The following is a 22,231-nucleotide window of genomic DNA, read 5'->3' on the forward strand; positions in this document are numbered from 1 at the left end:
GAATATCTAGTCTACCGGTCTCTGCTAGAATAAAATCATTTTGTGTACTAGTTTTCACAGATAGTATATATTTGATAAATTGAGTATGTATCCTTTCTATATGAATTCTTTTAATAGTTCCCCATACAACAAAATTGGCTTAATAAGTTTATCGAAGAGCTCAATTTTATGTTCTGGAGTAATATTAACGAATTTATTTAAGTATTTTCTTAATTTGTATGTCGCCTTTTGCGCTTGACCAGCTAAGGTTTTTATGGCCTGCATAAACGATCCTCCTGTTGTAAAAACTATTCCAAAGTACGTAAAATTATTTACAATTTCAATGGTGGAATCGTCATATAAAAACTCCAGATCTCTAGGCACTCTTCCACATTTTCTAAAAATTAACACTTTTGTTGTATTTATATTAACTTTTAATTTCCATTGTTTGCAGTACTCACCTAGTATATGAAGATTAAATTGGAGTTCTTCCGCAGAATTTGCAAAAATTACAATATCGTCTGCATACATAAGTAAGAAAAATTTCAATAAATTAGTATCCACCCCTTTTGCCCCCTTAAGATAAAGTGTTTCTTCCAAGTCATTAATATAAAGAAAAAAACAATATTGGCGAAAGACATTCACCTTGTCGCAACCCTAGATGACTTTCGAATATAGTACCTATGTCGTTCTGAAGTTTGACTCTTGAGAGGAGATACATTATATAAACATTACTTCTGAATCAGAAGCGCGCTATTGTGCAAAGTCTAGAGTGAACAGATGAGTGGAATGCAAATATGTATGTAAACTGTTTTCTTAACAATCTGGAAGTTTTTGCACATCATTTAGTCCATACAACATGTTGGATTAAAGCGGCTAGAAAGAGTTTGTGTACTAAGACTAGCCCGACAGGCTTTACATATGGAAAGATACGAAACGGTTATTTTATAGAGCGGTTTTCGCAAATGCGCTCACATTTGAATTTATTGTTGATGTTGGATTGAAGGTTCTTAAAAGATTTGGTATCTTTACACTGGCAATACAGGCTTAATAATGTAAAAATGCAAAGCGGTCATATAACAAAGCGGTGTTCACATTTGAATTTATTGTTTTTAATTTCCAAGAAATGAAAAGTATGTGAACCAATGAACATGTTCCGTGTGACTTACCTTCAAGTCTAGATGTGAGTGAGGCCACCATGCCACGTACCTCGTTTGTCTCCATCTCTAACACGACTAGCTGCTTCAGCACCTTGTACTCGTATTCAAACCGACTGCCAAACGTGCCGATCTCCATCCCTCCTACCATAGATCCTCACAGGAACAAGATGAAAACCGCCGCTGACGAGACACTGTACATCTTATTCTTCGGCATTTTGAAGTAATGGTTTGCCAATATAGTTCAGCAATCTCTTGCTGTCGTAAGATCGCGCTAGCTTTTATAGAGCTGCTTTGTTAATTTTTTAAGAGCACCAAATATGAACTGGCACAATATTGAAGAAGATAAGTCTATTTTTTTTATATTCTTTTTGCCGTATTTATGAATTAAAATATTAGTGGGCATTGATGTATGTTGCCTTTTTAAACAGAACATAACAGAAAAGACAGGTAATTAAGACTTGCAATGGAACATCGCCTTAATTTTGGATTGTCAACCCTTCTTTATGTTCCATCTTTCATTCTTATTGGACTTTCAGATAATTAATAATGTGTGTATAGCCACAATGATGAGGAAGAAAAATATTTTTGTTGTAGTATTTTAGGTCAACATTTTGAAACAGGCATATTTACTATCTTGTACCGGACTTTTTCCAATTTTAATTCCGCTCCATGCACATCTGAAGGTCTATTTGTCTACAGTTTCACATACGATGTTTAGAAATAAAATTGATTGTATAAATATAAAACAATCAAAGAAAGATAAGAGGAAAAAGTTCCTATCAAGCTAGCTATTTAATAGAGAGAGAGAGAGAGAAAGAGAGAGAGAGAGAGAGAGTCGGGGGGATGTAGAGAAAGAGAGAGGGGGGGGGGGAGGAGAGAGAGAGGGGGGAGGGAGGGAGTTAGAGAGAGAGAGTGGGGGGAACACTTATTAGGTGGAGGTTATAGATATGGAAACGTTAAGTGAACAAACATAGTTCTGTCTTAACACTACACCATTACGTTCGATTAAAACATGTTTTAAAAAAATTCTTGAAAATATGCGTCGTTCCAACATATATAAGCCAAAAAAATACAATATTAAAAAAAATAACAATAGCCAATTTGTGCAACTATTAATCAAGGCATTTTAGCTATTCATCATCAAAAAAAAATACATGTTTAGTAAGATTATCATGATTATTGTCAATCTGGTAACTTAAGTTGTTAATCGGTTAAGGTTTGGCCATCCGAGCGACCGACGGACTTACCGACTGACTGACTTGTGCAAATATATCCCCGGTCCATAAATATTGAAGTCATAGTGATTAAAACAAAACAAAAACATTTTCTTTAAAACACACTGCATGCACATTTAAACAATGCAATTGTTTGTCAAAGAAGAGAACACTTAAGCACCTCCGTACATGCTGTTCACTTCGTTACATCCCCCAAAACACAACCATTAATTTAGGAGCCAACCAGAAAATGTTGAACGTCCGCGGGTTGCTTGACTCCATAACGCCGACTTACTGTCTGACCCACGTCGGACGTACGCCTCCTCCCTGGCACTCATTCGGACGATTGTCATCGCGCTGGAGGAGTGCGTGTCGGCAATTTCCTCCGAGTCAGCGAACGCTTCGCCCTTGACGACGCCATTAACGACTATCTCGGCGCCAACGTAACTATTGACAGCAGAATGTATTGTTATAGCCAAGAAGTAGAATCTGTCAACGTGAGCGGTGAACATTCCGTTAGTAGTGTCGTAGCTGTTCACGGTGTCTGTTTCCTAAAAAGTGAGATACAGAATATCAAACTAATAAAAACATGGGTTTAAAATCAATTAGTTATAATGCAAACTTTCAATTAAGCATTTGTGACTGCAAAATTATTTATAACAAATGTATGAGCATGTGTCGTACGATTGCTTTTTCTAATCGATATGTTTGAGTAATCGTAATATAGACACGTCCATCTATTTAAAAGCGAATTGTTTGATACGTCATTTAAAAGTTATCATCTAATTTGTGACATTCATTCAATTTGGCACACACGTTGATAAGATGACCTGTATTTATTTTCTTTTTCAAGCATTTAAAAAATGCATTGAATATATGTTTCTTAATAAAATTAGCCTTTTTTATTTTTATATAATATAACTAAAACACACATTGATTATTCTATAAAACTACCCATATACATAACCTATAATATCCGTGCATGTTTTTCTTTTCTTTTTGTGTCTGTTACGATGAGATTTTTATGCTTGAGATAAATAAACATTCTGTTCTGTTCTGTGGTTTTCTGTTCTTTTATATGTACCTCGATATCGAACTTTATGATTTCATGGTCGCTGAGGGTGACGTCTGTGCTCAAGTACGCGTGGAATGTCTTGGGAACATGCGAAGCTGCCGCTGCTGTACGTTAATTAATAAAAAGAAATACGTTTTGTATGTTGACGTCAAAAGTAATAATTACCACTTCGAACTCTAAAGCACTTTCTTTAATTATCAAGATTTATTTTTATTCCATTCGTTTTACATATTAGTAAATAAATTTACAATTTCGAATGGTTATAATACTCAGCAAATTTATCATCAAAACTCAACCAGAAGTAAAGTAACAATAAAGTGAAGATTTGCAATGTTGCATCTTAACTTTGAAGTGAGACTTGAGTCTGCTATTAACCATAGCCCAAGGTACATTTGTACATGTACGTACAATTTAACATCCAATCTCCCACTCAGTGACTTTCCCTGACAAGCAGAATGTATCTCTGCCACCATGAGCGAGTATAGCTGGATTTCAGCTATACGAACTATATAAACAATAATTTTAAATGCTTTTTCTTTTCTCTTGTTTTGGAATATATTTTTTTATCAAATTTCAATCGTTCAAGATGCATTGAGGTTAAAACACAAAAAAGGAGTTAATTTACAATTTTTTTCATATACGTATAAGTAATTTGCATGGTGACAATGATAACTATACTGTAAGGGAGTAACACTGCATGGAGTTTGTTGCACAGCTTAATCCTCGGTCAAAGATTACGGTCTCAAGTCTCGGTTGAGAACCAAACTATAAACGCGATTTTTTAAAGCCAAAAACATTTATTTTTTTTCAAAATACGAGTACGTGTAAATAAGTGATTAAACGATTATCAAGTGCAATCGATAAATTGTCGCTGACAATGCTATGTCGGCGACAATCGATAGTGGGTGTCCAAAATTTATGTCGCTAATGGTACTTCCGGTAACTACGTATTTTTTTTGGTAAAAGTCAATTAAATGTCAATTGTTCTTACCTATAAATTCTCGTTAAGTTCATTTTAACAAGGGAGGTTACTATCTTACACAAATGCAGTGGATGTAATCACTTTTGCTTTAAAACTTACAAACTCTCCCAAAATTACAAATTGATTTTAATTGTTTATATATTTTATAAAACCTTCTTCAATAAACTGTCTCTATGGTGTATTGGTCTGTCTTACCTGCAAATAATCTTTTTTTGTCAAAAATTTATGAAATTAAGATATTCCAGTTAATCTTCAATATAACATGTTATTGAATGTTAAGCTGGTTCACAAATATTTAATATGCTTTTACATGGATACAATGTTAAGATAACTGACTTGATGCGGTGTGCATCATTTTGCAATTGATGTGCAATGATTAACTATGTGTTGTGTTATGTATTAAAATCGTTAAATTATTAAAGTCAGAAAAGGGTAATGGAATTTTACTTACTGTTGCTAAAAGCACGACAAAAGCACTACACGTACTGATTCCAGGTGTAACCATTTAAATGATCATGATGATGTATACATAATGACATTATGTTTTCCTTAGTCCGATTCGATACGATTATCGATAGCAAATGGAGTCCGTTTTTCAAACACTTGTGTAAATAATAATCCACTTTCGAATGATTGTTGGCTTAGAAACAAGAAAATTGCGATTCATTTGTAAACAAGGTCATAAAGAGTGTATGAGAAAGCATAATGAACTTAGCATATTGCTTTATTTGAATATCAAAAGTGTATTGTTGAGGTCGAAAATTGTTCAATTTCCACCCACATTTCAGATAGCAGAGTTTTATTTTTTACAAAACATGTACGTATTATCTAAGAAGATTTGTTCTTCAGTCTTTCGATAAGAAGCATACGTCATATAACTGGATATTACGAGAGGCACACAAGGGAGAAACGAGTCTCTATTGACGATAAATGACTGAAAACATATCATGTTTTAAAAACAATGTTGCATTATATACACTACTCAAACACTACAAGAGACAATGAGATAGATTGCATTACTTCCCTTTAATAATAAACTCTACTGTATGTATTGTTTATAACATGTGTACACTTTCATAACACAACAAACATGTAACCCAAAACCTTGTGTTTTTGTACATTTTACACCCATCCCAAGGAATATAACAATCAATTTGATAGTTTGTACTTAAAAATATAATTTCATGTGTTTTCACAGAAAGTTATTGCTGAAGGAAAGCCGAATTAGAAGTCAGTACCTTGAAAATTCCTATTCAAAACTTCAGTTTATAAGTGCCTCTCGTAGGATCGCCGACGTAACGATTAACCAATAAAAACGATTCATTTCATCTATCGTCTACACTATTCATCACACTATTTGATTGGCCTACAGTCTAAGTCATTTTTCTTCACATCTAGGTCAAAACTGAAGTTAAACAGCTATCGCCGAAAAACTTTTAAAACATGTGTGAAAACAAATACAAACTTGTGATTTTGTTTAACTGAGTTCGAAGGCTATCTATCTCTTTTCCCTTCTTTCTGATTTCTTCTTGCAATGCTGAAATAAATAAATGCCATTGATTGTGTATATTTGTAATGACCAACAAATGTCGGCGTTATGTTTAAGGATTAATTGCATTTTTCATGAGTCTTTTTCTATAAAATACGAGTTAATGTAAATATTAGTAAACTTTCGATTTATGGCATAATTAAAAAAAAGTCACCATCAAGAAAAAAATACAATGCAAGTAATGATAAAAACGTTTTAAAACATGTTTGAAAATAAATACAAACTTGTGAAATTGCCGTTTAACTGAGTTCCAAGGGTATCTATTTCTGTTCCTTTCATTCGAATTTCTTCTTTCAATGCTGAAATAAATAAATGCCGTTATATATGTACACCACCTGCCGACGTAATGTTTAAGGATTAATCGCATGTTTCGTGTATTCATGCGGTATGAACGCATGAGGGCACGTGAGTAAATTCCATGACGGTTCCAGGCTCATGCAATATTAAGATATACTGGTGAGATATACAAGTGAATTTATATTTTACTTGTCAAATTGTTTTTTTATATTTAGTGTCATCGAACAGGTAGGTTATCAGTCTTCAGAATGGAATTGAAACAAGAGGTTTTTTTTTTCTTTTAAAGTCTTAATGAAGCAAAAAATATGATTTTCTAGAGCTTAGTGTTTACACTCATGTCTCCACCAATGGACGGATTCTGATCAGTTGAATCAGTTAGAAAGCATCTGGCGAAAATTCGATGATGTCATTAATGTGTTGTTGTTCATAAGTTAGCGGTTTTTAGCAGTTCGCGTACTAATGGATAAATTACGCAAAAACAAGAAAAAAGTTGATGCATAGCATCAAGTCGGCGCAATGAAATTCGAAGAAAAACGTGCATGCAGATAACCAAAAATGGTTATTATTTCAATGAAAATATTTGTTTTTATGTTGGTGTACATATGCTTGAAGGACATTATGGTTAATATTATAATATTGTTACAATAGTTTAAACCCAGAATTATAGATATTCTGGGGGGTTTTCCAAGCTATACATACGTTTCTTCGGAAGAAATATGGTCTAGAACATAGATTTCAATAACATGAAATTCACCTTTTATTTGTACCGGCATGTTATGTGAATTCCTTGCTTTATATTTTGTATAAATATTTGTAACACAGTCATTTCACTCATATGAGTATATAGAACGGGGATAAAAATAATATACATCAAGAGGGAATTATCTGGAGTTCATTCTTTCGAATGACATTTTCAAAACAAACAATTAAGCTCAAGGTTAAATTTTCAAAACTCGGCATTTTTGTCGTCACCAAGGGAGATTACTGCGTAGGAGGTTTACAAACATAACGGATATTGTAATAGTACCGTGTAACCTTCATCTATTGATATCAATCGGAACACCTGTATCTATCTCGGAGATGGCCGAGTTGTTATGATCAACATTTTCAAAATGATAAGCAGGGCTATTATAATTTAAGGTTTCATTATAAATTAAAGAGTAAAGTTTTATAAAATATACAAAAACTTCATATTTTATCACTAAACTATTGAGTGCCTTCTGGGCGCCGACTAATAAACAACAATCATCACTAATTAAGTTAATTAGAATGACAAAAGTCCAAATCAAGAAACATTCCGTATTCAGGGAGAAGATCAATTTTCTAGATGTATGCATTTGAAAATTAATTTGAAGTCTTCGTTATGAATTACACTGGTGGCAGTATCGGTCGGAAAATGGTGAAAAAAATATTATTTTTTATTATATGACATATCAAGAGACAGTCTCTCATTGGTCCACACAACCATCGACGAAGCAGAACACTTGTTGACTAGTGAACCATTGACTATGATATGATATCCATTGGCTCACTAGTCAATACTTATATAACACATTACAAGAAAGTATCCAAGACGGTTTTTCCCATTGTCAAATACAACTGAAATTGTCCTGTTTGTTTGTTTTTCCTGTAGGGTAGATAGGTTTTGAAATTGAACTCTGTCGTTAAACATGGGATCAGTTTGGTGTGGCAAATTCCGAACACAAGTTCTACGCTTTTGGTGTTGTTGTGGAATCAAAAGAGCGAACAAGTCTTTTATAAACAACTATCTTCTAGGGAATAAGAATCATCCCATTTTTTGGATACAACAGTCGTTCACAAACAAGGGGAACCATTATCACCTACTGAATATTAACAAAATTTGTTGTTTACTATGGATCCAATTAATCTACAAGCCAAGATGCGTTGCATTTACCAGGACTCTGTTAAATGAGGCTTGAAAATCAATTTAAACAAATGTCAAATTTGGGCGTTTGAAAAATGGCAGCAAACTAGAGAGCTAGAGACTAGGTGATGTATTAACAACGAATTAGTCGATATAGTCGATAAATTCAATTATCTTTGGGTTAACTTTAACTACACATGGATCGAATATGCCAAGTGTTGTGAAAAAATATATCAAAGTTGCAATAACAAAGCTGCAATAAATTTAAGAAACTCTACCCTTAAAATTCAGCTGTTTCTTAAAAAACTTACTAAATGTTTTCACATATATGTAACGAAAAACTTTTATTTGTTTTAATTATAATTTTATTCATAATTTTATATTAGATACCCGTAGCCCGAACACTTTAACTTGTGAAATGCATCTTATCAAATTATTCGGAAAGTTTCGAATAAATGCACACAATTGCGCTGTAACCGTGACGCCAAATACATATATAGAAATGGTACCCACGACTGGAACCATACGAAACCATACGATAATCGATAATAGAAATGAGGTAAGGCTGAGCTGCCGTTTATAGAGACGTAGCGTATGTCGCATATCTTTGAGCATAACCGTTATCACTTATTTTTTCATCACAGTATTACAGTTGAGATTGTTTGAAAGTAGCATTGCAGATCGATTGACCCTTCGATCTTCCGTTTATTTAATTAGGTGATACGGGACACTTTTAAAAACGGCACGAAGAATGTTTTTTACTAAAATAAAGAGAAATCTACTAGAATTATTAACTGATCTTACTGTTAAGTTGCTGTTTCATGTCCATTTTGTGTTCTCTGAGAACAGTCTGCGTTTCACGGATCAACAACACTGCAGTCCTAACGTCGTTCGCGCTGCATGTCTTGGATGCCAAGCAGAAATTCGGTGCAAAGAATATTACTTCCACAACAAGAGCAAAGCAACGCTTTACCAGATCCATCTTAGATCACTAACTTTAGAGGTCTGAAATATTTATCAGTCAACTTGAACGAAGAAGGAAATAATGTTCCTCTTTTAAATTGTTTTCTTTGAAAGCCGGAAAGATCTCAGAAAGTTATCAGTGTTTCCTCATGCAAGGACGACATACGTCGTTTCATGTACGAATTGTTTAATCATTATCTGTTACCATGCTTTTTATTTCAATCCATGACAGGCATTTTTACTCTTTTGAAATAATTTACAAATATGGCAAATTGCATACGCCTTATCTAGTATCTTGTATCGAAATGCCCAAATAACCTACAGTTAAACTACTTCTATTCGTTATTGTGACGATTGGAGTGTCAGCCACATGTAGGCCGCAGGAATTTGTTGCATCTTTTCGTTTGAGTAGTTTTATTGGCATGTTTTTCGTACGCATAAGTGTTCGCATATATCGGAGTTTTTTTTTATCTTTATGCTATTTAGTCCTTTCGAGATGTTCTAACATTATTAAACTGCAGTAATTCATAGTTATTTCTATGCTAGATCGTTGGTAGGAGTGACTCAATTGATAAATCTAAAGAAAAAATAAATACTTTTAGGTTAACTATCACCTTGACTTCCGGCTACCGTTTGGGCAAACTTTCCTTCTCCATCCAATATATACATACTTCCGAATGCAACATTTCGCATTGACGCGTTCAAATTTTGTAAAACTGCATTGCCGTCTGGAAAAGATATAACTTTTAACCTATTTTATTTTTCTGATCAAATGCTGCAGAAATTCTAACGTTTCTTTAATGTTTCAAGAAAAATTCATATATGCAGGTCCTGTAATTTTCAAGTGTTTAGGTGTAGCTTTCTCACGAATATAGGTATATAATTATTTTTACTTCCGGTTATTTATTTAACTGTTTTTGCCATATTATTAACATAGACATACTCACTACTGAGGAACTGACATGATGAACGTGCGTTCTTCTGATAAGAAGTTATTTTAAAAGTGACATTTGCTATAAAATCTTGGACATTATTATTTTTATCGCGTAAAAAGTAAGCTTTCTTTCAACGTTTTCCATTAAATTTGTTGATCATTGATTGAGTTATTTTAAGGAGTTATTACTAAATGAGCATTGTTACGATTAAGAAATATGCTCGTTTTTACGTGTGCTGTTTTCCTGTTTTAATTTTGGCTTATGTCAATGTTTGATGTAGGCACATGGTTTAATAGTTGTTGGTGACGTCTTTTTGTATATAATTTCAATGTTTTCTCCAAGTCTTAAAGGATCAAAATAAATCCATTTGATGTCGCTTATATGCTATTAACATTTCGTTTTGTGTTTCATTGATGGGAACATAAGAGGAAATACATGATATAAACATTACTTCTGAATCAGTAGCGCGTTATTATGCAAAGTCTAGAGTGTTCAGATGAGTGGAGTGCACATATGTTTGTGACCTGTTTTCTAAACAATATAGAAATTTTTGCTCATTATCTAGTCCAAGATGTTGGATTGAAGCGGCTAAGATGAGTTCTTGTCCAAAGAATAGCCCGACAGGCTTTACATATGTAAAGATACGAAGCGGTTATTTTATAGAGCGGTTTTCACAAATGCGCCACATATGAATTTATTGTAAATGTTGGATTGAAGGGGTTAAAAAGTATCGTGTCTTTGCACTGGCCCTACAGGCTTAATTATATAAAAATGCAAAGCGGTCTTATAACAAAGCGATGTTCACATTTGAATTTATTGTTTTTTATTACCAAGAAATGAAAAGTATATGAGACAATGAATATGTTCCGTTTCCCTTACCTTCAAGTCTAGACGTGAGTGAGGTCACGGAACTCGTTTTTGTCCATCTCCAGCACGACCAGCTGCTTCAGCACCATGTACTCGTCCTCAATTCGACTGTCAAACGTGCCGTCCTCCAATCCTCCTACCATAGATCCCCACAGGAACAAGATGAACACCGTCGCTGATGAGACACTTTCCATCTTATTATTCGGCATTCATGTTTTGAAGTTATGATTCACCAGGCTAGTTCAGTATCATTTATAGAGCCACTTTCTCAATTTTCAAGAGCACCAAATATGAACTGGCACAATATTGAGGAAGATTATTTACTTTTTTCGTATTTATTGAATTATAATTTAAGTGGGCTTTCATGACTTTTGCCTTTTCAAACGGAACATAACAGAAAAAGACAGGTAATTAAAACTTATACAAAAGTTCCACCCTTTAATCTTGGTTTGTCTATCCTTCTTTATTTTCCACCTTTTTCATTGTTAGCGGACTTTCAGGAAATAAATAATGAATGGGCGGCCACAATGATGAGGAAGAACACCTTTGTGGTTTCGCATCTTTAATTTGAAACAGACATATACGCTATCTTTATCAGTCATTTTTTAAAATTTAATTCCGGTCGGTGGGTGTCTTAAGGCCCATTGTGCTACAGTTACATATAAGAAGTTAAGAAAGAAACTGCAGCAGGATCCTCGAAATCGGGACTTCTGGATTGCTAAGAGAGACAGACACAAAGAGTAGTAGTGGTAGTGGCTGGGTGTTTGCCTTACTATAAAGTGTTATGGAAACGATAAGTGGACGTATATTAGGATATTCATGTCATTATACAATGACGTAAATTGTACGGACAAATTATATAAAGCATTCAGGTAGAGTAATCAATTAAAACCCCAGATCATTCATGGATGTCTCTATCTTATTTCTAGAGATTGAAGTTTTCTTTCACAATCACAGACAAAGCTATTGCATAACTTCGTATACAATTGTCCTCGTACAAAGGTTAACGTATTAAACACTTTTTTTAATAACAATCAATTGATTTGTCAAAGGTGTAGCCAAAGGTAAAGTTAGCTCCCTCCATACATGCTGTTCATTTTGTCACATCCCTTGCCCCAAATTTCCGGCTCCCTCAAATCAGGAGCCAAACGATAAACGTTGAACGTCATCGCGGGTTGCGTGACTCCATAACTTCGACTGACACCCGTAGTAGCTACCAAAGGGTAACATGTTAAACACTTTATTTTCAAAGGAAATATGTGTCGTTTAAACATACATAAGCAAAAACACAAACAAATAAATAAATAACGACAATAGTCAATTTCTTGCAACTTTTATACAAAACGTCTTGATTCAAACAGAACAAAAACATATTTCAAAAGACATTTCGCATGCACATTTAAAACATACAATTGTTTTGTCAAACCAGTAACGAAGGAAAATACACGTCACGTTGCGTGACTTCCTAACACCGAGAGTCTGAACCGCGTCAGACGTACGTCTTCTCCTCGGCCCTCATCCAGACAATGGCATGGAGGACTGCGTGTCATGAATTTCCCCCGAGTCCGCGAACGCTTCACCCTCTACGGTGCAATTAACAACTTTTTCTGCGCAAACGTAAGCACTTATGTCAGACTGTATTGTAATAGAAAAGAATGCTCATCCGTCAGTGTGAGCGGTAAACATTCCGTTACTGTGGACGTAGCTGTTCAAAGTGTCTTTTTTATGAATAGTGAGATACAGAAGATAAGAATAATAAAAACATGGCTTTAAAATATAATATTCCGCAAATCAATTTTAATGCAAACTTTAGTTTTGATTTTGCATGTAAACGATGTCATTCAATTTGTGACGCTCACTTAAATTGCGGGATTGATGTCATTTGCGGGGGATGAACGCAGTTGGGCTGGTTAAAGTGTGCGGAGTCCAAAGGAATCCAGCGTATTTTTACGAGCCCAACTGCGTTCATAACCCCGACAATGACATCAATCAGGCAATTCATTACTTATATTTACACCAATAGTTCATTATTTCATTCAAGATGTTTAAAAAAATACATCATTTCATTTAAGAAAACCTAACAGTAATCCTTTCTCGCCCATTCTGCAAATAGAACCAGACCCGACCGTAACCGGAAACAGTTTATCAAATCACGTCACAATAACGCGGTAAAAAAGCAATCACTTCAAATTACTTTTTAGCGTAAAATTGAAACACCGATGACAATAAATGCATTGAACATAATATAAATTAACACTTTCTAACATACTGATTTAAGTTTTTCGGGGCCTGCTGACACAATACAAACAATAACGAGATAAACAATTTTCAATGTACATTGTTATGCAATGATTCGCGATCCGAACATATCCGACGGATTTGCGTTAATCGGAAAATGTTCGCAATTGACGAAAGGAAGTTTATTTAAGGAATGGATGTTCAGGCTGTAAATATTCAATAACTTACGGAAATTCCTGATCCTTTTGCGTACTATGGTTGATAAAATCATCCCATTGTTAATGTATATTCTTACATTTAACCGATTCATCGGCTAGTATTTTATTCTATCCCTTTGGTTTAGGCTATTACATGTGACCCAAACTCCCATAACATTCATTCCGTCATGTTCAAACAGACAAATTTTATACAATTTGTAGATAGTGACCGAGGTCCTCTCAACGATACGGTAGAGTTTATTTGGCGCCTATACAGGTGACATAGGTCTAGTCTCGACACTCTTACATGAAAGTCTGAAAATCTGGTGACATCGAATACATTACGGCTTGACTAAATATATATGTTTCACCATTTATGGCGTAAACAATCGGTTAGCTTCTTCCTAGCTCATGTTGAATGAAATGAATAATGTTAAATTAAGAAATAAAATTTGTTTTGTACAAAGATGCCAAATATATAAAACAACAAAACTATTTCCATCTTTAATAAGACAACATATATTTCAGTCTCGTGAATTTCAAACTAAAATGTGTATTGTAATGGCCCAGTCATTATATAGTTTAATCACCTTGACATTTACTTGACATCCTTCTGTAGAACTAAAATACAGTACTAAGATATAAATATATATAAATAAAAAAAATAACTATAAATTGATAATTTAAGGTTACACTTATCCCAGGTCATTTTTGTTTCAATTACATCCAATCCTTTTATTTCTGTTACTAGGTACATACAAGGGGGTTCTCCACTCATCTTACATATACGTGTTGAATGTATTTGAATCGTTAAATAGCAGTACAGCAACTGTTTTTATCATCTTTTTGATATTGTAAACAAACTGTCACTGCTGACGGACCTTGCCGGTCATTCTGTTCTGCCAGGGCGGACCTCCGGTCCTTTCGTGATTGGTTAGCCTTTCACCGGTCCTTCGGTGATTTTTCGGACGTTTCAACGGTCTGGCCGCCATTTGTCAGTTGGATAAAATGGACATCTCCTGTTGTTGTTTTTATCGATTTAAACAGCGTTCCTAATGGGATAACTGTTACCACTAGACCACGGTTCGTGGGGGATCCTTGGTTTAGGGTTTCACATTTGACTGTCAATCCAGGGGTGACAGGTTCGATTCCCCGACGTACCACTCATAATAATAATCGTTTCAATGGAGGGACGTTAAATGGGGGTCCCGTGTGACAGTCCTATACACTGGTGCAAGTTTAAGAATCAGGCTAGCTCTAACCAGGGTTATTTTCTGTTAATTCTCAATGCTCTCAAAACCTAAAATGACGAACAATATTATAGGAGCACTCGCTGAATGAGCAAGGCCCGTGTATTAAGCTTACACTACCCACTTCGGAACAGCAGCATGACTTTTGATGTCGTATAGTTCGGATGGTTTCGAAATTTCCTGTAAATCTGAAAGGTCTAGTAGTTTGATCTTACGTAAATTTGATAGGTCTAGTAGTTTGGCCTTACAAGTTGTTTTAACGATATAATTATAATGTTGTTAATTGTTAACCAAATATAGAAGACGTGAGGGCCCATGCAACTTAAACTGTTATCTGATAACTAAACATGCGTTTGATGTTCATTAATCGACGATACAAGCATAAATAATCCGTTAATCGTTTGACTCGGTGTTCGTTGTGTTTCTACATCTCCCTGGCCTATAATTTGTATTGACTGCGTAGGTGGTACAGTATTCACACAATTAAATACTTATTTATACATAATGTAGTTGATTTGCAGCTGTAGGCGATTTTGCAGTTTTTTATTCACATATATACCTCAGTGTGTGTATACCACGTGATAAATTGCGTCATAAATGCTACGTCGGAAAGCAATATTTTGCTTCACAAGAAGATAACTTCACTATTTCTACACCATTTTTAATGAAACATAGTGCAGTCTACGCCGCTTCCCGCCTTCGGTCTTTTGCCAGAGTTTGATTGAGAGTTTAGTTTCTTAAAACACTTCGACAAACCATTTCACAATATGGCCGTCTGACGGAGCACTGTCAAAACATTATTTTGAAAACAGGTTTGTCATAGTGTTTGATGAAACTAATCAAACCTCGGCAATAAAACGAAGGCGGTGCTCGTTGAGCGGCATAGACTGCCCTTTGTTTTACTTAAAATGGTGTTAAAGTTATTTTTGATTGAAGTCTTCATTTTAAGCAAAATGTTGCCTTCCGACGTAGCATTTATTACGTAATTTATCACGTGGTATACACACACTGTACCTACGGATGGATCTCAGATTTGTCATATATGATAATCGCAGGGCAATGACGCTGTGCAAAATGATTGCACTTCAAGGTCTTCCATGGAGAGACTGGGCGTATGTTCAAATTCACCCAGCACGCATTGGATGTCATTGTCAACAAACAGGTTAGGCAAATATTGGTTTGATCATTGATTGATAACAGAAATATTTATACTGTGATGAAAGTGTTTAGTTTACTTTACGATGCAGAGTACCTTCAACTCCTTGGTAAAAGTGATAATCGCGTTATTTTGGACGTAAACTCGGCAAAGTTATTTTATATTTGAATTTATAACAGTGATACGAAAGATTGGCTGGTATGATTATCACTTTTAACCCACTGTTATCACAGATTTAGAAAGCATTATAATAAGCAGTGTTAATCTAACGATATTGCTACATTCTGTTCATTAGATATATTGAGCAGGTTAAGATAACTTACTGACTGGTAATAAGCAAATCGTGTCTTTATTTTATGGTTTTAGCCATTATCATAAATATCTTATTGATAACTTACAAAAAAGCATATTAAAGATCTGCACGATCAAAATCTTTTTATTTAAACCCTGTCCATGACACAGTTGAATCTTTTAATATCCACGTATGTAAGGTCATTTACCTTATGCAAGGCTAATGGTTTTAACATTTATTGTTTGTGAAGTTATTATTTTGTTTAAGAGGCATTTTTTTTCAGAAACGTGTGAATCACCGTGTGGAGCATGTGAAGCACCCCAACTGCAGAGGCTTTAGGTGTGTATTGATTGTGATTTCGCTTGTCAACCATAATACTAAATCAAATTTAACTTTAAACCTATCTTGATTAAAATCTATCACCTAATTATACACCTACGCTTGACCATTCATGTTTTCAAAAAAAGTCGTTGAGGGGGACAATATATGTTCAACATTTGATGGATGCACAAAATAGACATATTCTATTTAACCCATTTGATTTAAATGATCGAAGCAATATTTAAAGAAACCATGATTTTTGTACAAATAAAAGATATAAGCGCTTTTTTCGGAACCTTATTAACTGAATTTGTGGCCACAAACTGAGCAATAAAAAACATATTTATAATTAAAAAGGCTAGTATTTTTTTTATCTGTACATACAGCATGTGTTTTGTATTTTTGATCAATAAAGTCTTATGAGTTAAACATAACGATGCATTAAAAGTAAAGAGTTTGTTTTGTGAATCCATCAAGTGTTAAACTGTATTGTTCTCCTGTAATACATATTGATATCAGAAACTATTGCTGATATATTTATCTGAACCGGTGGTTTCACCGTCTTAGAAATTCAGATTTTCAGGATCTTGCCAAAATTTGTATACTTCAACGTAAAGAAGCATAAACATACAAAGTCTGACTCGATTGTCATATTGATTTTTACAAAGACATGTTCTATATGATTTATTTAGCTATTGCATGACGTCATTTTTAAAGTGTATGTCGTGTAAAAGGTAACATGTTTAACACTTTTTAAGAAAAAATGAGCGTCGTTCAAACATATATAAGCCAAAACAAACAAACAAACAAACCAATCAAACCAACAAATAATTGATAATGGTCAATTGCTTGCAACTTTTAAGCAAAATATCTAAGTTGATGATCATTAATTATTTTCTAAGATAGTCATGACTGTGGTGAATCTGGTGACCTTGACCTTTGATATGTTGATAGGGTTCTACAATCTCGGGACCAACATTCCTACCAAGTTTGATCGGGCAAGGTTTTTGCGTTAAAGGTCAACTTGGCGTTAAGGTCAACGTGACCTTGACCCTAATAGCACGTTAGAACTACCAAGTTTGAGAACCCTATGACCAAGAGTACTCTAGTTATTAATCGGACAAGGTTTGGTCCACCTATCGACAGACGGTCGGACGATCCGACATGTGCAAAGCAATACCTCGAAGTGGGTATACATACTAAGTCCTACGATTTATTTTTCGAATCGATATTTCCAAGAAATCGTATTTCAAAGCAATGGATTCAATTCGTGACATTCACTGCACAATTAACGGACATCCGTTATCCGTTTGCTTACTGTGGTTTATAACATATCCCCTAGTTATTTTCTAATTCAAACATTAAAACCTTACAACGGCTAGTATTTTATTATATCCCTTTTTAAGCCTGTTTCCTCAAACTCAGATAGCATAAAATTCATTTCGCCATATTTGAGACAGACAAGTTATATCCAATAGAATCTCGCAATGTCGAACACTTATCTTGATATTCTGGTTATATCGATTTTTTTCGAATGAGTTGGGTTAAGTTATACATGTTTAGTAATTCAGTTTCATTGAAAGTATTTTCCGAGGTCTTTTCTACAGTATGTTAGTGTTAATTTAGCTCTTTTGTCGAAGAAACTCAGATTTTCAAGCTCTTGCTGTATTAATATGTATAGAAGCATAACTATACAAAGTCTGACTCCATTGATCTCGTTTTTTCTGCTATTTAAAATAGTTGTATCAAGTTTTAACTTTCCGACTAATGCATCATAAGATTCGTTTTCCGAGATGTCACTGCTCATCCATTCTCGTACACCAGAGTTTAGATCTATGCGTACCACATACATATCAAACCTTTGATGGATGAGAATGTCGCTTATCACAAGGTATTTGAATGTGTGCATATCCTTGACCGAACAATCCGCTGCATTGAATGGATAAGCATAGTGAACAGGTTGTCGTATTCCATTTCGAGAAAGAATCACATCTGTCTGAACGCTACGTTTACCTGGAGGTAGATTGTTAACTAAACTGAAAATATCACGGTAACGCCATAGATTTCGCCGTCGGTGTACGAAATATCTCAAATACTGCTTGGATTCATCAAATGAACATAGTACATATGTTGCCACTAGAGACATTACGTAGATGGCTTTAATATTTGTCGAGTTATGCCCCGTGGTTGACTGAACAAACTTTACTACGAAAACAAATCAAGGAATATGAGGGTGAAAAGAAATTACGATTAAAAAGATATATCTCCAACTGCCATTGAATAAAAAACGCATATTTTGTTATCAGACCGTGTTACAAAAGAATAATCGGAGCGTTCAAAATCCAAAACGGGTGACATATATAATACATAACATTGGTTTCCACAAAATTGAAGAAATATATCGCTGACATGCAAGCTACTAGGAAACAACTGAGTTGAAGATAATTTGCTTCACTAATCAATCATTGGAGGATGCTAAAACTGCGCATGTTAATACGAGCACTTTAAAAAGTTGTATATTTTAAGAAAGGATATCAAATAAGTACCATTGAAATAAGTCATGCATTTAATTATTTCAGGTTGGTACCAACAGAGATATTTAATGTTTATTAAATGCGCAACACTAGATTAGTCGATATACGTGTAAACAAACAATGGAATGCAAGGCTAAAAGGACCAACACCAAAAATCCCTGGCTAAAAGTGGCCAGCGCCTGTATACGTCCTTCTAAGTTCCGCATATTCACATATTCCGGGCGGGATGCAACTTCTCCGATGTAAACACTTATTAGTTAACCGGCGGCAAGCTGCAGACGGCGCAAGTCAGCTCGTATCCTTGTTTGTATGGATCGCAAGGAAGAGACCCGCAAGAGACCTCTACGAAGTAGAACAGTGCCCCCTTCCTATCATCTTTACTGCCGGTTACGGCCTGTGGCTGTCCGTCCATACATACATAGTCTCTGGCAGTATGATCTTTGCTAGAGCTCATAAGATATCCCGCGTATTCTAATGTCCATCCCGGATGACAAACGTTCTTGGCAGGAACCATTACGACATTGGTATTTGCCGTGATGCATACTACGCAGGGTACGTCATCGTTATCCAGTTCTTTCAAAATTGTCCCGCCAACTACATATTCGGCCCCGTAGATATAGCTTCTACTTGCTCCCTGTATGTCGACCAGCACCGGGTCAGGCGGCAAGCACAGGTAGTTGTTGCCTCCCCCGGCATGTGAGTACCAGGAACCCCCGGCGTACCCGTCATACAGCGACCTGGCGCCAGTTCCGTCCGGGCATGACTTCCTCCCCCATCTAATATACGTACTTCCGGTTGCAACATTTCGCATTGTCGCGTTCAAATTTCTAATAACTGTGTTGGCGTCTGAAAATTAAACTTCTTGCATAATAATTCAGATTCCAAAGAGTAAAGTCATTAAGTTTAACGCTTAATTGAAATTACTACGCAATCTACTTGCAGCGTAGTTAAATGTAACGTTTTCTGACATTGTAAACCGTCCATAAACATACGAGGTTGTTTTCAAAGGAAATGGTCGAGGTATTTCGAATGGTTCGGACTGTTATCAATTGTTCTTTCTTGTCAGTTATTCTGGGGGGGGGGGGGGCATAATTATTATGGTAATCATAACGTAATACTGATATACTATCATTTATGCATGTGCATTCATCTTATAAGAAGCTTTCCTTCGCAGATTTTTCATTGTTTAGTTGTCAAGTTTATTGATCACACATTGTATTTTTACGGTGTTATTACCCAATCAACATTGTCGGAATTTAGAAATTGGGTTGTTTAAATGTGTGTATTTCCTGTATGTAAATGCTGTAATGTAGAACACTGGTTTAAAGGGACTCGCTCATGTTTTATTTTAATATTTACTTGTTTGTATGACGAAATAAAGAGTGGCAATTAGGACTGTTAAAACAAAGATACTGAAATTGTCGCCAACTCATGAGCGAGTCCCTTTAACGGTGTTTTTACATAGTTTCAATGTTTTCTCAGAGTATTAAAACTAAAAATAATTCCATTATATGTCACATATACACATTTATCCGCTTTTTTTCATGAAATCGAAGTTTCATTGTGTATTTCATTGATGGGAGCATAAGAGGTAAAACATAAAATAAACAATTCGTCAAATGCGCACTATAATGCAAAGCCTAGATCGTACAAATGAATAGAATGCAAATATGATATGAACATTATTTCTACAATCTGGATACCTCTTCACCTCAGAGAGACAAACAGAAAAGTTTCGTGTCGTACCTACAGCTAAGATTCATCTCAACCTACCATATATTTCCAAATTAATGCTGGATCGAATCTGCTCAAAGGATTTCGTGTTTTTGTACTAGCCGACAGGCTTTACTTATGTAAAAATGAGAAGCGGTTATAATATATAGCGGTTTTAACATTTGTATTTATTGTTTTGTTACACCGAGAAATGATAAGTATTGAAAACCATTAATATGTTCCGTGTGCCTTACCTTCAAGTCTAGCTGTGAGTGAGGTCACCATGCCTCGCAGATCGCTTGTCTCCATCTCTAGCACGACCAGCTGCTTCAGCACCTTGTACTCGTACTCAAACCGACTGTCAAACGTGCCGTCCTCCATCCCTCTTACCACAGATCCACACAGGAACGAAATGAAAACCACCGCTGATGAGACACCGACCATCTTATTTTTCGTCATTTACGTTTTGAAGTAAGGATTTGCCAGCCTAGTTCAGCAACTAGTTGCTGTAAGAAGACCGCACTAGCTTTAAAAGAGCTGCCTTCTCAAATTTCAAGAGATCAAATATGAACTGGCAAATATTGAGGATAAGTCTCTTTTTTGCCGTATTTATTTAAATATAAGTGGGCATTTGTGACAGCGGTCTTTTTAAACGGAACATAACAGAAAAGACAGGTAATTAAGACTTATACGAAAGTTCCGCCCGTTAATCTTGGTGTGTCAATCCTTCTTTATTTTCCACCATTTTTATTGCTAGCGTACTTTCAGGTAATAAATAATGAATGGGTGGCCACAACGATGAGGAAGAACACCTTTGTGTTGTCTCGTCTTTAAATACCCTCCCATTGAAACAGACATATAATCTATCTTTAACCGGACATTTTTTAAATTTAAATTCCGGTCGGTGAACGTCCCATTGTGCTTTTCGTGGACATTTTATTTATTCAAACAGTACAAAGTATATACAGATCAAGCAAAGTAACATTTATACGTACACATTTGCTATATGTTGTAATATCCCCAAATTTTTAACAAATCTTCGTCATTCATAAATGATGTACATGTTTGTATCTTTGATGTGTAGCAGGTAAACAAAGCCGTTTCTTTTGTAATATGTTATGACAGCATCCATATTTTCCTTTATAGTTAGTACAACAGTTTATAACATAAATATAACTCACTTTATTCAGCTATGATGGATATGTACCCCTTTTTTCGAATACTTATTAAAGAGCAAGTTGCTCTGTATCGGGGCAGTCATCTTGAATGAGCTACTTCCGCTTTGCATTCTGGGAAATCTCCCTAGCAACTGTCAAGATGCTGACATAATATTGCCGATTTTTGAGGTTCCCATTGTAATCTCTCACTTTTTAGCATTTCGATTGTTGTGCCTTTGTGGCAGTCATGTTATTCAGACCTTCCCCTAATCATACACAAAATTTAAGAAAACATACCATTCATAATAATAATGTTTGCAGTGTTTGAATTGAAACAATGGTAAACGTTCTATTTTTACGAAAACTCACGAAGGAACACCTTTTCACAGAAGGAACAATTTTTTATGTTCCTTCGGCTCTAGTATATAAGCTCGTCGAGCTTGCAGACGATCAAGGACTCTGGCAGC

At 35.1% G+C, this 22,231-nt stretch overlaps 2 protein-coding genes across 3 annotated transcripts; both read right to left on the reverse strand.

Moving 5' to 3' along the window:
• Nucleotides 1–2,416: 2,416 nt before the first annotated feature.
• LOC128229305 (complement C1q-like protein 2) lies at nt 2,417–11,029 on the reverse strand. 2 transcript variants are annotated; one of them, XM_052941147.1, is made up of 5 exons: nt 10,919–11,029; nt 6,184–6,258; nt 5,876–5,947; nt 3,438–3,532; nt 2,417–2,904 (listed from the first exon to the last, which is right to left on the reverse strand). In XM_052941147.1, the coding sequence occupies exons 2-5, from the start codon at nt 6,236–6,238 to the stop codon at nt 2,581–2,583; spliced, it is 546 nt and encodes a 181-aa protein (XP_052797107.1). In that variant the 5' UTR covers nt 6,239–6,258; nt 10,919–11,029; the 3' UTR covers nt 2,417–2,580. The 2 variants fall into 2 exon arrangements, with proteins under 2 accessions (XP_052797107.1, XP_052797106.1); XM_052941146.1 differs by lacking the exon at nt 10,919–11,029 and adding an exon at nt 8,946–9,120.
• Nucleotides 11,030–18,347: 7,318 nt separating this feature from the next.
• Nucleotides 18,348–21,203, reverse strand: LOC128229105 (short-chain collagen C4-like). Its single transcript, XM_052940785.1, has 2 exons — nt 20,862–21,203; nt 18,348–19,740 (listed from the first exon to the last, which is right to left on the reverse strand). Exons 1-2 carry the CDS (start codon nt 21,064–21,066, stop codon nt 19,148–19,150), a joined length of 798 nt encoding a protein of 265 aa, XP_052796745.1. The 5' UTR covers nt 21,067–21,203; the 3' UTR covers nt 18,348–19,147.
• Nucleotides 21,204–22,231: the final 1,028 nt, after the last annotated feature.

This window comes from Mya arenaria, chromosome 3, assembly GCF_026914265.1.
Source record: "Mya arenaria isolate MELC-2E11 chromosome 3, ASM2691426v1".
Lineage (NCBI taxonomy): Eukaryota > Metazoa > Mollusca > Bivalvia > Myida > Myidae > Mya > Mya arenaria.

Coding starts and splice junctions, on each gene's coding strand:
- LOC128229305 (XM_052941146.1), bottom strand. CDS start 8,970: ATGGACATGAAACAGCAACTTAACA. Junction 5,948..6,183: donor GTTAAACGGCAATTTCACAA/GTTTGTATTTAT, acceptor TATTTATTTCAG/CATTGCAAGAAGAAATCAGA. Junction 3,533..5,875: donor TCAGTTAAACAAAATCACAA/GTTTGTATTTGT, acceptor ATTAACGTACAG/CAGCGGCAGCTTCGCATGTT.
- LOC128229105 (XM_052940785.1), bottom strand. CDS start 21,066: ATGACGAAAAATAAGATGGTCGGTGTCTCATCAGCGGTGGTTTTCATT. Junction 19,741..20,861: donor ACTCACAGCTAGACTTGAAG/GTAAGGCACACG, acceptor TTTAATTTTCAG/ACGCCAACACAGTTATTAGA.